General features: G+C 43.3%; 1 protein-coding gene across 2 annotated transcripts in view; it reads right to left on the bottom strand.

The window, feature by feature from the left end:
* stard9 (StAR-related lipid transfer (START) domain containing 9) overlaps positions 1-15,841 on the bottom strand; it is a 374,404-nt gene that overhangs the window by 148,836 nt on the left and 209,727 nt on the right. For both annotated transcript variants that reach the window (XM_078562913.1, XM_078562914.1), the window contains exons 17-18: positions 11,284-11,335; positions 915-1,052 (exon numbers count right to left, since the gene is read on the bottom strand). In XM_078562913.1, coding sequence (XP_078419039.1) covers positions 915-1,052; positions 11,284-11,335 — 190 coding nt within the window. The remainder of the gene's footprint in view (positions 1-914; positions 1,053-11,283; positions 11,336-15,841) is intronic.

The following is a 15,841-nucleotide window of genomic DNA, read 5'->3' as shown; positions in this document are numbered from 1 at the left end:
TGGAGAAACTATGTCCTCTGTGACCTCTACCACCTAGAAGGACAAGGGCAGCAGATGCATGGGAATATCAACTGCATGTTCCCTTCCCCAGCCACACACCATCCTGACGTGGAACTATATCGCTGTTCCTTTACTGTCGCTGGGTCAAAATCCTGGGACTCTTCCTAACAGCACTGGGGGTGTACCTACAGCACATGGACTGCAGCAGTTCAAAAAGGCGGCTCACTGCCACCTTCTCAATGGCTATTAGGAATTGGCAATAAATACTGACCTAGCCAGCAATGCCCACATGCCATGAAAGAATTTTTTTAAAAATAAGGAAAGTGTCAGGGTGGCAGTGAGGTTAGGGAAGGAACACCATGGAGAACAGAACAGGGCTAAGTAGGAGTAAAGGATAGGCTAGGACAGCAAGAGAAAGGTGGGAAGAGACACCTTGGTTGCAGTAGGCGGTGCTGTGTATTAGTGTCACCCAAAGGTAGAATGACTTACTAGGAGGCAAGTACAATGTTCAGCTTAAGTATAATCATGACAAGCAGGTATTATAGCGAGGCAAGTGAAATAGCACAAAATAAAAAATTTACAGGAGCTGTGAGCTTTATGAAAGACTCAATATATTAAAAGTTATAAATAACATTTAAAATTTTGAACAATCACTAGAAAATTATGTAGAAATATCCTTGGATCAATAAAAAACAATTTGGCTTTATATACTTTGAAGTTCACAGGTGCATATGTGCCATTAGCATCAGTGCCATTTGTGTTCACTGAATATCTGACCAAGGATAGCCTGTGGACAGAATAACTTGAAAGAGAAGAACAAGGATCGGTTTCAAATTATTCATTAGGCATTATTAAAAGTAATTCTGCACAGATGGTGCTAACTGGATGGATTAGTGATAAAAGTCAGTATTTACCTTGAGACAAACGATATGAATGGGTGATGTCCAGTTCATTAACAGCGCACTGTGATCCTCCAATTGGTTCAAGTGTCACTACGCCATTGTCATTATGAATGACACAGTGCTCTGTCTCCACCCAAGGACCCCGCAGAACTAAAATGAAGACAATTATAATGAGTTTTCTCCCAGTCAAATGCTGTTGAAACTAGGTCACTATTTTGGAATGGTTCTTAAATTTGACTTTAGTTGCCTTTAATCCAATTAACGGCACACAAATGGTCATTTGCAAGGGACTTTTATCCATTGGCTCAGCTCGTGTTAACATTCTAACATGAACATTTTAAAGAGACTCTAGATTATGGCAGTAAAGTCTTATCAAAACTTGCTTTTATGTTCATTTGCACGTTTTATGTATAACTACATAAAACGTGCAGCACAGAAACAGGCCATTTGGCCCAAATGGTCCACACCAGTTATAAAAACTTCATGGACCTTCGTCCCACCCCTCCCCATCTAACCCCATCAGCATATCATTCTATTTCTTTCTCCCTCATGTATTTATCTAGCTTGCCCTTAAATGTATCTCTGCTATCCAGATCAATTACTCCTTGTAGAAGCAAGTTCCATGTTTTGATCACTTTCTGGGCTCCCTATTGCATTTGTTAGTGGCTACCTTATACTTATTGCCCCTCTTTTTGGGCTACTCCACAAATGAAAGCATTTTGTTGACAAAGAACCATAGAATTGTTTCGGCACAGGTGGCAGCCATTTGGCCCATCCTGTCTGAACTGGCTCTCTGAATATGCAACTCACCTAGTGCCATTCCTCTGCCTTCTCCCCATAATCCTGCACATTCTTCGTTTTCAGATAACAGTCTAATCCCCTTTGGAATGCTTCAATTGAACCTGCCTCCACCACACTCTCAGGCAGTGCATTCCAAACCCTAACCGCTCACTGTGTTAAAAAGTTTGTTCTCAGATCATTTTTGCTTCTTTTAATAATTACTTAAAATCAATGACAAATACATGAACAAATTCAGTTTCATCACTTATCCTGCTGTATTGTGGGACAGATGTATTTAACCAACATTTAAAAAGTCACAAGTTATTATACAGGAGTCATAATTATGATAATTATTACATATCCCCTATTAAACATTTCCATAATCTTAAAGACCTCTTTAGGTCACCTCTCAATCTTCTTTTTTCTTGAGAAAAGCAGCCCAGCCTGTTCAATTTTCTCTTTCTGAGAATTATAGTCTCTCAGTTCTTGTAAATCTGTTTTGCACCTTCATCAGTGCCTCTATATTCCATTTTAGTCCTGGTCTGGTGTAGAAAAAGAAATTGAAGGGCTAATGCTACTCAGATAGCAAGGAGGATCACAGAAAAAAAGCACAGAAGAAAGAGCCATTTGGCTCCTCATGTCCATGTCAAGACTGTCAGAAAAATTCAGTTAGTCCCATTCCCTTTCCTTTACCCCATAGGCCTGCAAATTCTTTTCTCTTCTGATAATTATCCAATTCCCGTTTGAAAGCCACGATTGAATCTTGCACCATCACATTTACACATATCTGCAGGTGCTAAATTTAGTATTAAAGGTAGCATTTGATTTGTTTTCTTATTTCTTTTATAACATCGAGCACTATAATTTTGTATAACTTATTTCATGGTTTACAAAATAATTAATGGAAATTAACTATTAACAAATTAATTAAAGAAATGAATAGCCTTCCTTTACTGTGGGTTTTTATCAATCTTGGATTGAAGTAAACTCTCCATATAGGGCAGGATACTGAATCTGGCAGGATATTGAGTCAATTTGGGAGAGATTTCCCTTGAAGAAGTTCTCTCCTTTAGAAATTAGATGAGTTTTAGCCCGCTCATTGCATTAATACTTTCACTTTCAGTTCTTGAGAGAAGCAGCACCGGATCCAAAATACAGTGAGATGACTGAAATCTTGAAGGACAACAAGCTTTAGTCAGAAGTAAAAGGGCAGATTGGATGGAAGCTCTAAATATAGAGGCTAATGATTGAAGGAGACCACCATAGCAAAACAGATAATCCTACTGTCAAATCTTCATTTGATCAACACAGATTAGGAATAGTGTAGGATTTAGGGAATCAAGGGTTTAATTTCAGGGCAGCGTGATCACTTCTGGAGAAACATGAAGAGTCAGCATAATCTGAATGGTACGATGTTGAGGGGGTGCAAGAACAGAGGGACCTGCGGGATACACATTCATAATTCTTTGAAGTGGCAGGGAAAGTTGATGAGCATTTCAGAAAGAATATGGGACACTGGTCTTTGTAAATAGGGGCACTGAACACAAAAAGATAGAAAAGCAAAATATTGAGGCGTTGGAAATCTGAAATAAAAACGAAATGCTGAAAATACTCAGATCAGGCAGCACATCGCTGCGAGGGCAATATTTGTTGCCTATCCCTAACTGCCCTTGAACTGAGTGGCTTGCTGAACCATTTCAGAGGGAAAGTAAAAAGTCAACCACATTACTGTGGGCCAATCTGAAGTCACATGTAGGCCAGACCGGGTAAGGATGGTAGATTTCCTTCCCTAAAGGGATTAGTGAACCAGAGGGGTTTTTACAACAATTGATAATAGTTTCATGGTCACCATTACTGAAACTAGCTTTCAGTTCCAGTTTTTTATGAATTGAATTTAAATTCCACCAGCTGCCATGGTGGGATTTAAACGTGTATTCCCAAGAGAATTAGCCTGGGCCTCTGGACCTTTAGTGACATTACCACTACGCTACCATCTTCCCTGAAACATTAACTACATTTCTCCACAGATGCTGTCAGACGTATGAAGTCATGTTGAACCTTTACAAATCTCTGATTAGGCCTCAGCTTGGGTACTGTGTACAATTCTGGGCAATGCATTTTAGGATGAATGTCAAGGCCCAGGGGAGAGTACTGAAAAGGTTTATCATGATGATAGAGGGGTGACATGTTATTTAGAGTTTGCAAAAACTGGGATTATTCCCCTCAAATCAGTGAAGGTTAAGGGTGACTGTATATGCTCATGTAAAAGTGAGTTTTTGAGACCAAACTTTTAGGGAAAAAGTAAGGAGTCACCTTATACACAAGGAATTTTTGAGGGGTTGAAATTATTTCATGCTGGGGCTGACAGATCGTGTGTTATCTGACTGACGTCATGTTGGAGCTGCTTCTACCGCTCACTGCTTCCCGACTCTCCCGCTCAACGCTTCCCTGCCTCTCTCTCTCGGCTTCCCTGCTTGACTCATGCTCTCATTCTGCTTCCCTCCCCGACTGTCCCACTTGCCACTCCCTGCCTGAGTCTCTTGCTCGCAGTTCCTTTTGCTCACTTCCTTCCTCTTGCGGATCCTCTCCTGAACGCTCACATTGAGGGTTCGGGAGAGAAAGCGGCAAACGGGAGAGTCAGGCAGGGAAGCAGAGAGAGTGAGAGTGTCGAGAGTGGGAGAGTCGGGCAGGGAAGCAGCGAGCGGGAGAGTCAGCGAGAGGGGGAGAGTTGGCCAGTGGGAGAGTTAGTAAGCGAGTGGTAAGTAGAAAGAGTTAGGATTTTTTGGCCAAAAGTTGGGGCTTGACTTATACATGAGATATATGTACAATTAAGGAATTTTTGGCCAAAGGTTGGCCAAGAGATCGACTATTACTCAATTATATATGGTAATCGAGGTATTGAAAATTATGAAGGCTTTTCTTTAAGAGGAGAAACTACTTCCTCTGGTAAGTGGATCAGTAATCAGAGGTCATAGATTTAAAAATTGGCAAAGAATTAAAGGGGAAATGAGGGGAAATTTCTTCATACAGTTATGAGACTGACGGCACTACCTGAAAGGATGGTGCATTCAGATTCCATGGGAAAGACACAATTAGCCATGTACTTGAGGGGAACTAATTTACAGGGTTATGGGGAAAAGACTGGGGTGTGATATTAAATTGGACAGCTCTCTCAAAGAGTTTAAAGTGACAGGCCTAATGGCCTCCTTCTGCATTGTAAGATTCTATCTTGCTTAAGCATTCATCACCTTGTCCTAATAAATCAAGACAGTGATGCACAGTGCAAGTACTTAAATACTGCTACAGTACTCTGTGAGAAATGGAGGCTGCATAAGTAGAATGAATTCACAGTTGCCTCATTAGGCCATAAAGAGAGGGAGTAGCAGATGGCTATCCAGCAGTTTGCACTTGCTCTGCCATTCAAGACAATCATAGCCAAACTTCGACCTGAATTCCATCTTCTCATGCTGCCCACATATCCCTTAATTCCTACAGTGTGCTTGCACAGGAACAGGAGAATGAGCACATCCTGAGTGAGGTACAGCCAGAGTGGGTATTCGGAATTTGGTGCAAGGTGGGAATTGAACTGGTAAGTCTTTCTCTTTAATTTCTCTTTAATTTTTGTAAGTTCAGTAGTCTAGTTGGTAAGGTAGCTCACTCAGCTGACTGTGCGACAGTTAACTGTCAGTCACCTGAAGCCTGATTAGGGCCTGAATAGGGGTTAATTACTATTTGAAGCTTAACTAGTGGTGAGTCAAGTCAGCTCTATTTAAGAAAGGGACTATCTTGAAGCACGCTACAGCGTGCTTGCACAGGAACAGGAGAGTGGGGCACAGCCAGAGTGGGTATTCGGAATTTGGTGCAAGGCGGGAATTCGGTGCGTAGGGGACAAGGTGCTCTTTGCATTTTTTCTGCTATCCAGCTTCTTAAACCTTCAGAGCGTTCTGCAGCAGTAGAGGCTACAAGGGAAAGGAATCACTGGTAAGTAGTGGGTAAGGTATTTACTACTTTAATCGCTTATAGTTTAAGGTCTTTTTGTGGTTTACAGTTTGTATACTGTACAGTAACAAGGATCAGGAAAGAAGGGCCCTAGAGTAATTGACTTAAAAGGTTTAATTTAAAGGGATAAGTCATGGTAGGAGCGCTCAAAGCCGTGGTGTGCTCCTCGTGCTCCATATGGGAAGCCGGGAACATTTCCAGTGCCCGGGTCCAGCATGTGTGCAGGAAGTGTGCCCAGCTTCAGCTCCTGGAAGCTCGGGTTTCAGAGCTGGAACGGCGGCTGGGGACACTGGTGCATCCGCGAATCTGAGAGCATCGTGGATAGCACATTTAGAGAGGTGGTGACACCGCAGATGAAGGGATTTGAGGAAGGAAGGGAATGGGTGACCACCAGGCAGTCCAAGGCAAGTAGTTCAGGAGACCCTTCGCAAATCGGTATTCCATTTTGGAGGCTGATGAGGGTGCTGGTTCCTTCAGGGAGTGCGGACAGAGACAAGCTTCTGGCACCATAAGCAGCCTGTCTGTACAGGAGGGGAGGAAGGGAGGAAGAGCAATAGTAATAGAGGATTCTACAGTCAGGGGAACAGATAGGCGCTACTGTGGCCGTCAACGTGACTCCAGGATGGTATGTTGCGTCCCTGGTGCCAGTGTCCGGGATGTCACTGAACAGCTGCAGGGCATCCTGAAGGGGGAGGGTGATAAGGCAGAGGTCATGGTACATGTTGGTACCAATGACATAGGTAGAAAGAGGGATGAGATCTTGCATTAAGAATTCAGGGAGTTAGGCAGTAGACTAAAAAGCAAGACCTCTCGGGTTGTAATCTCTGGATTACTCCCAGTGCCATGTGCTACCAAGCTCAGAAATAGGAGAATAGCACAGATGAATACGTGGCTTAAGAGTTGGTGCAGGAGGGAGGGTTTTAGATTCCTGGATCACTGGGACAGTTTCTGGGGAAGGTGGGACCTGTACAAGTGGGACGGTCTACATCTGAACCAGAGCAGAACTAACATCCTGCGAGAGGGTTTGCTAGTGCTGTTGGGAGGAGTTTAAACTAATTCGGCAGGGGGAGGGGACACAGAACGTTAGCAGAATAGGGACACATCATAATACAGTAAAACAATCAAGTCAGAGCGAGTACAGCTGCAATAAGCTTCAAGGGAGCAAAGCAAGGCTGGATGGCCTCTACTTTAATGCCAGGAGTATTACAGGTAAAACGGATGAGTTAAGGGTGAGGATTGACATGTGAAATTGTAATATAGTAGCCATCACTGAGACATGGTTGAAGGAAGGGCAGGATTGGCAGCTCAACATTCCAGACTATAGAGTCTTCAGGCGAAACAGGAGAGGGGGTAAAAGAGGAGAAGGCGTTGTATTATTAGTTAAGGAGTTCTTTACTGCAGTAAGAAGAGATGATATCTTGGAGGGGGCATCGAATGAAGCTTTGTGGGTAGAGCTTAGGAATAAAAAAGGGGAAACCACATTATTAGGTGTTTATTATAGACCCCCAGATAGTCAGTGGGAAATTGAGGAGCAAATATGTGCACAATTTGTGGAGGTGTGTAAAAATAATAACAATAGGGTAATTATATTAGGTGATTTCAACTTTCCCAACATTCATTGGGATAGACATAGTGTTAAGGGCTTGGATGGAGTGCATTTCTTGAAATGGGTACAGGAGAACTTTTTAGGTCAATATGTAGAGGGTCCAGGGGATGGTGCATTGCTGGACCTAATTCTGGGGAATGAAGCCGGACAGGTGGCTGAGGTGGTGGTGGGCGAGCATTTTTATGATAGCGACCACAACATGGTACAGTTTAAGTTTGTTATGGACAAAGAAATCGACAAGTTGCAAAAAAATGTTTTGGATTGGGGGAGAGTGGATTTCAGTAAAATAAGGCAGGATCTGGCCAAGATAGACTGGGAACAGTTACTTGTGGGGAAATCTACAGAGGAACAGTGGGGGGTGTTCAAAAAGGAAATGGGGAGGGTACAGGCTCAACATGTTCCCTCTAGGGTGATAGGAAGGAGTAACAAGCCCAGAGAACCATGGATGACCAGAGATATTCAGGTTACGATGAGAAGGAAAAGAGAGGCTTTTAGCAGGTACAAAGGAAGCAAATCAGCAGAAGCATTAATGGAGTACAGACAGTGCAGGGTGGAGCTTAAGAAAGCAATTAGGAGAGCAAAGAGGGGATATCAGAAAGCTCTGGCTGGTAAAAGTAGGGAAAATCCCAAAGATATTCTATAAGTATATCAATGGGAAGAGGATAACCAGGGAAAGAGTAGGGCCCATAAGGGACCAAGGGGGCAATCTATGGGTGGAGCCAGAGGACATCGCTAGAGTGTTGAATGAATACTTCACGTCCGTTTTCACCCAAGAGAATGAGGATAAAGGTATTGAACTCGGGGAGAGAGACTGCGAGGTTCTTAACCAAATTGATATAGGGAGTGACAAGGTATTGGAGGTGTTGGCAGACTTAAAAGTGGACAAATCTCCAGGTCCGGATGATTTGTGTCCCAGACTGCTGAGGGAGGCAAGGGAGGAGATCGCAGGGGCTCTGACCCAAATTTTTAATTCCTCTCTAGCCACGGGGGAGGTGCCAGAGGACTGGAGAACAGCTAATGTGGTTCCGCTGTTTAAGAAGGGTTGTAGAGATAAGCCAGGGAATTACAGGCCAGTGAGTCTCACGTCAGTGGTAGGGAAACTATTGGAGAAATTTCTGAAGGAGAGTATCTATCTCCGCTTGGAGAGGCAAGGTTTGATCAGGGATAGTCAGCATGGCTTTGTCAGAGGGAGGTCATGCCTAACAAATTTGATTGAACTTTTTGAGGAGGTGACCAGGTGTGTAGATGAGGGTAGCGTAGTTGATGTAGTTTATATGGATTTCAGCAAAGCCTTTGACATGGTCTCACATGGGAGACTTATAAAGAAGGCAAAGGCACATGGGATACAGGGTAATTTGATAAGGTGGATTCAAAATTGGCTTGGTTGTAGGAGGCAGAGGTTGATGACAGAAGGATGCTTTAGTGACTGGAAGCCAGTGTCCAGTGGCGTACCACAGGGATCGGTGCTCGGTCCCCTATTATTTGTCATTTATATAAACGACATAGATGACTATGTGGGGGGTAGGATTAGTAAATTTGCGGATTACACAAAGATTGGCCAGGTGGTTAACAGTGAGGTTGAGTCTTGGGCTACAGGAAGATATAGACGGGATGGTCAAATGGGCAGACAAGTGGCAGATGGAATTTAACCCTGAAAAGTGTGAGGTGATACACTTTGGAAGGAGTAATTTGACAAGGAAGTATTCAATGAACGGCATGGCACTAGGAAGTTCTGAGGAACAAAGGGACCTTGGCGTGTGTGTCCATAGATCTCTGAAGTTAGTGGGGTGGTGAAAAAGGCATATGGGACACTTGCCTTTATCAATCGAGGCATAGATTACAAAAGTAGGGAGGTCATGTTGGAGTTGTATAGAACCTTGGTGAGGCCACAGCTGGAGTAGTGTGTGCAGTTCTGGTTGCCACATTATAGGAAGGATGTGATTGCACTGGAGGGGGTGCAGAGGAGATTCACCAGATGTTGCCTGGGATGAAACATTTAAGTTATGAAGAGAGACTGGATAGACTTGGATTGTTTTCATTGGTGCAGAGAAGACTGAGGGGCGACCTGATCGAGGTGTACAAAATTATGAGGTGCATGGACAGAGTGGATAGGGAGCAGATGTTCCCCTTAGTTGAAGGGTCAGTCACAAAGGGGCATAAGTTCAAGGTGAGGGGCAGGAGATTTAGGAGGGATGTGAGGAAAAACCTTTTTACCCAGAGGGTGGTGATAGTCTGGAATGCGCTGCCTGGGAGGGTGGTGGAGACACGTTGCCTCACATCCTTTAAAAGTACCTGGATGAGCACTTGGCACGTCATAACATTCAAGGCTATGGGCCAAGTGCTGGTAAATGGGATTAGGTAGGTAGGTCAGGTGTTTCTCACGTGTCGGTGCAGACTCGATGGGCCAAAGGGCCTCTGTTGCACTGTGATTCTGTATCCAAAAATCCAGCAATATCTGTCTTGAATATACTCAATAGCTGACCATCCACAGCCCATGGGAGTGGAGAACTCCAAAGATCTTCAAGCAAATGGAGTAGAGACATTTCTCCTCATATATCCAACCCCCTATTCTGAAACTGTGACCCTGTGATCTAGACCCGTAGCCAAGGGAAACATTTTCTCAGCATTTACTCTGTCAAGCCCCTTGAGAATTTTATATGTTTCAATGAAATCACGTCTCATTCACCTAAATTCTAGAGAATATTGGCCCAGTTTACTCCATCTCTCCTCATAGGACAATCCCTTAATCCCAGGAATTAGTCCAGTGAACCTTCAATGTACTTCCTCTAAGGCATGTTCTATCCTGCCTCAGTTAAGGAGACGAAAACCGTGCACAGTACTCCAGGTGTGGTCTCACTCAGGCCCTATAAAGTTGCAGGGAAGCGGCATGAGTGCAAACAATTGTTAAACTTCATGTCCTACCTTGCAAGGTGTCGATGTATTGATTAAATATGAGGTGTTTAAGAAGTATTGCCATTATAACTTCTTGGGTCAATTGAAATTCAGCAATTATATTAGCAAGGAATAAGTGGTTAAGGCTGCCTAAACACCGTTCAAACTGCAGGTAATCTATTACTGGGTGTACAGCACATGAACCATTCATTCTGATGAGTGGTAGTGGGCTTTTGAGAATTGAAACTTCAGTACATAAGTAGCCATTGGCTTGAATAATTGTGACTTCAGTTGGTTAAAGTTAAAAGTTGGAAGAAACTTGCTGGCTTAAAGGTTTGCAAGAGATCAAACATTACAGAGGCTACACAGCAGTTGAAAGATTTATACTATCCAAGGCGAGCCACTAAAAACAAATGAATTTTTCCCGTGCATTTTTATAAATACTGCTTCAATTTCAATTTCGTTGCAAGCTGCTCTTGCAACGTTGGACTGAAAGGCTCTCCCCACTCCACCACCCCCTCCAAAAAAATCGTGTTGCATAAAACAGGAAAACTTGAGCTCACAAACAAAGCAAACTTGTATAAAATAAGCGATTCTGCCACAATGTGTGCTACAGGGGAAGGCAGCCTCAGCAGCTGAGATCAAGCTAGGGGTTTTGGTGTCAAATGTGGGGATGGGGATGAAGAGCAAGCAAAGCAAACAGAGAGTAGTTAAGTGAAAATATCTAAGACTTTATGGTTAGATTTTGTGCTATAAAACCAGTTCATTGCAACAATGTTCTCACTGGAGGTAACACCAGACAAAGAAGAATGGAGTATGGATTTCAGTGAGGAGAGGGGATCATATGCCCTCCAAAGCTGTGAAGTAGCCTCTAGCCAACTGAATGATGGGATAGTATAAACCTACAAATGGATAATAAGGGAACGAGCTGAGTTTATTTTCACTTTGTAGTTGTCTATTATTTTAGTTATGTTCTGAATTCTAACATGGATATAGGTAAAAGATCAGCGAATTTAGATCCATATCGTAAAGGTGCTGCTACACACGGCTCAAGTGGAAAAAAATCATTATAACTGTCAGACAAACCCATTTTTGTGCACTTACCAATGTCTTGGTCTGTCTCAGCGTCAACTCCCCCAATCTTTGTTGTTCCTTCCTAAAACCATGAAGACATTTAAACCAACTACATATCCTCACCAAGCACAAGAAACTCACAAAGTTGCACCAGAGAGAGAAGAACCAAACCTCTTTTTCAAGATCAGATGCATGTGCTCCAGAGAAAGCATAATATTTGAGTCTAAATCTTAATGTTTAACACTAAACCATCACTTCAAGTCAGGTTCTATTTACATTGAAATATATTAAAGTCTCAATACATATAATATGAAAATAATTTAAAACTGCCTTTTCATAAGAGCTTCATAAATAGCATTCTACAAGTTAAAAATTGAATTCAAAAGACACTCCACTGCAGATGAAACATGAAGGGTTTCCTCACTACTAAGCTACATCACAACAGGTGGGAAAAACAACATAACCAACCAAACTATGGGTCACAACTCTGTTACAAGGGTATCTTAACATTTTTGAGAAAGAGTGAGGAGGCAGTTCATTAATTAGCAAGGAAACATAGCTGGGTGTTATTTGTGTTTTCACTAGTAGTCACATTCTGGATGGTGAAAGTTACAATCTTGAATGCACTTTCTGAAAGGGCAGTGGGAACAGATCCAGTGGCAATTTTCAAAAGGGAATTTGTATGTTTCCATGAAAAGGAATTGCAGAGCACAGGGAATGCACAGGTGAATAGGACGCATTAAATAGTTCTTTTAAAAGGCAGCATGATGTGCTGAATTGCATTCTTCTGGGCTATTTGTATAATTCTATGAAGTGCCATTAATATCAAAATAGTAAAATGAAATAAAAGCCAAACATTCTGAAGATATGGAATTAGGTCATGGAAATATATACTCTAGAGATCATCTGTGCTATCTCCAGACATTGTACACCTCGCAACCACACTGCTGCAGACAGGCAGTTGGGAAATTGTTTGTAATGAGCAAGTCAGCAGACTAGGGTAAGAATCCTTTGGGATCTTGCTGAATAGAGATTGGTATACTAACAGCATACAGGTATGCAAAACATACGGACCCATTTAAATGTTAATACATCTGCAGTGTACTGTTTAACTTTCATTACTTTTAGAGAAAAATAACTTCTAAAGTCAGGGAGCAAAACATGCAGATTTATCACAGCAAACAATTTAATTTTAGTAAGCTCAACACATAGAAGGACGAATTATTAGTAATAGTTTCCTTACTTACAGCTCAGGAGGTCCAATAGAAAGATAAAGGAGTCAAACAGAACAAGAGAAAAAGAAAGGTAATTCAAAGAAGGAAAAATGTGGTGGGTAACACTGTCTTCTCTTTAAAAGTAATGGCTTATCAGTTATAACCTCTGACCTCTCTCCATCTCTACATTTTAACAATATTATGATGGTCATAGCTCTTCCTTCTGATCTTCATCTTTCATTCCATCTAAACTTTAAACATAATAAACAAGAGTATATTGAAACCGAAACCCACTGCACGATCTCCTCATTATTTCTCTAAACAATGGAACACATTGTAAAAAAGGATAATTTCTGTATTCATAGTTTTCAAAACAGCTAAAATGGGAACTGTTTTCAACTAGGAGGGCCACAGACAATGGGGTAAAAATTCTAGTGGTTTTACCCCAATCTCCTGCTAATTTGAGATGTTAATGTAATAGTAATGTAATTAGTAATGTAATAATGTTAATTGAAATAGAATTTACACTGAGATTAGAATTGTCGCTTTCAATCCCCACAAATGGTATTGTGGTTTTAATTACAAAAGGAAACATGAGTTAACATCCATTTAAGAGTTGAACCTAGTTAACACTGCAATTGCTGTTCTATGGAGGAGGAGTATTTTGATCATCAAAGAGGCCTGCTTTTGCTTAATAGAAACGACATCCAAATCATTTAGGGACAGGCTCCTAGTTCCAAATTGGCTGTACCTCTATGGGAGAGGGTTGGTATTTCATACATAGGACCGTAACTTCCTCGGAGTGACAATCAGTGTCAGAGAACGGGAGTGGGGGGGGGAGGAAGGAGGGGTCTGACATTGAGGGACGTTGGTGGAGGGGTGGAGGGGTCTGACAATGGGAGGGGGAGGTCGGAGGGGTCTGACAATGGGAGTGTTGGGGGGGTGGAGGGGTCCAACAAGAGGGGTTGGAAGGGTCAGACATGTGGGGGGAGGGTGAGGGTCTGGTCAGACCTCGGGAGTTGGGGAGAGTGTGTTGGGTTGGGCCTGCAGGGTGGGGGTTCAGGTTGGGTCAGGGGTGAGCACTAGGCCAGCTGTGTTGGAGGCCCGGTCAGGTTGGGGAATGAGAGTCAGGCCTGCAGGGGGAGGGAGTGGTCGGGTGAGGAGTCCCATGTGGCTGGTTGTAGGGGGGGGAGAGTTCCACTGGGGTTGGGGGGTAGGGAATACCGTGGGGGTGGGGTGGTTAGTTAGGGGTGGGGGAGTCCCCTGGGGGGTCGGGGTGGTTGGGGGCGTCCCGTGGGGGATCAGCCTGGGTCTTTACAATAATTACCCAGAAGTTAGAAGAGGTTTTAATTCTTCTAACTTTTTCTGAGTCACTATTGGTGTAACCCTGTTGCAACCATCCAAAATTTGCAGCTTAAATTACATTTTCAGGTGGTTCACAGCGCAGGGCAGTTGCCCAGAGGAAGTCTGCATTCTGGGCAACTGCTGCACACATGCTTACCTGTGAAGTTGCGAGAGGAATTCCCTAGTACATCTTTGATGTAGCTCCACCCCCTGCCAATCCAATGCTGGGAAGCTTGGGAGTTACGGCCCATAACTTCTTTCAGAAACAATTGGGGCAAATTTTGCAGGCAATGGGAGGAACGTTTGTGTACATGCAATGAGTTAAATCCATTAAAATTGATACCAGATTGGGATCTGGATGCCACCTTGCCCTTTTCTGGCTTTCCCCAGTGCACATGCTCAGGCCAGCAGGGAAACCCGTTTGGAGCTGATGGGAAGCAAATTGCAGCAATTTAAAAGAAAATTGAGCACCTCTTTAACTTGGATTTTCCCACCTAGCACATAAGTTCCACACAGTGTCTGTACCTTGCCAGGCTGGAGAAGGCAAATGCAGACTGGGAACTCATCATAAAGTGAAATTGACCTGATAGCAACCGTAAAAAGGCTGAAATTGGCAAGCCTGAGGTCAGCCACAGTGAAAGGCTAGTAGTGACAGGAGCCATTCAGTCTAAATTCATTGATTTCTTTCTGATCAGCAACTTTGGACAGTTACATTCAAGTGCCTTGGATTGCACTGAGGCTAATCCTATTCTTGAAATTTCCCTACAACATGCTCTGTAGTTAGTTGGACCTCTGAGGAGGAGGTGCAGTCCAACAGCCACAGGGACAGAGTCAGTAACTCCAGCGATAGCGGAAGCAGTAGCTGCCTTCTCCACAGCCACATGCAGCTGCATGGAACAGGGGGAATAGACGTGGGGCTGCACCTCAAAGGAGGCAATATCCTCAGCATAGGGTCTATAGACCAAGGGGCAGCTTCCTCCACTTCTCAGGCTCTTGCAGTAGGTAGATGCAGACATCTTCAGCCTTTTGGAATCAGACCTCGCATTGTCTGTGACTGTCAAGGTGACTGTGGCCCTCAATTTATATGCAACCGCCTCCTTCTAGGGATCTGTTGTAGGATCTCACAATCTGCAGCCCACAACTGCATCAGCCAGGTCACTGATGTCTTGCTTGTGAGCGCTTCCAACTATATTCAGTTTAAGATGAATGAGGTCAGTTCAAACCCAGAGGGCTGTCGGCCTTGCTTCCCTTGTAGGATTTCCATGAGTCCAGGGATTCATAGACTGTACTAATGGCTGTTTAGCTCAGCTGGTTAGAGCATGATGCAGATATGCTAAAGTTGCAGGTTTGATTCCTCTGTGAGTCATTTATTCACCAAGAAATTCAATAGGGAATTGAGAAGAAAATTCTTTACCAAAGAATAGTGAAAGTGTGGAACCCACTACCACAGGGAGTGATTAAAGTAAATAGTATTTATACAATAGCATTTAAGGGGAAGCCAAATGAGGAAGAAGGTAATAGGGGGTTACAATGATAGATTTATCTGAGAAAAGATGGGAGGAGGCTCAAGTTGAACATAAACACCGGCATGGACAGGTTAGGCTGACTGTCCTTCCTCTGTGCCGTATATCCTACATAATCCTATGTGGTCATGTGGCAATCAAGGCATCATCAGATTAGCCAAGCATCTTTGGTAATCGGAGGGGCTTCCACTTCCTTTATGTGCAGCTGGTCTCTGACCACCGCAAGGACATCATTCAAGTTTGCGCCTGGTATCCAGAGAGCTGCCATAACTCTTTCATACTTTGGCAGTCTCAAGCTCTTAGGTGTTCGTTCTACTAGACAGTCTCAGTGGTTAGCTCCTGGGCGGCAAGACCTAGCTGATGACCCCAGTGAGCAGCCCTACAAAAGGGGCACAGAAGAGGTACAACATGAACCATGTAATCACCAGGGCAACAATAGAATAAGCCATCGGCTTGCTCAAAATGAGGTTTTGCTGCCTTGACTGATCTGGAGATGCCCATCAATAT

Source organism: Cetorhinus maximus, chromosome 18, assembly GCF_964194155.1.
Source record: "Cetorhinus maximus chromosome 18, sCetMax3.hap1.1, whole genome shotgun sequence".
Taxonomy (NCBI): domain Eukaryota; kingdom Metazoa; phylum Chordata; class Chondrichthyes; order Lamniformes; family Cetorhinidae; genus Cetorhinus; species Cetorhinus maximus.
The sequence above is the reverse complement of the archived record's forward strand: the minus strand, read 5'-3'. Positions and strand labels throughout refer to the sequence as shown.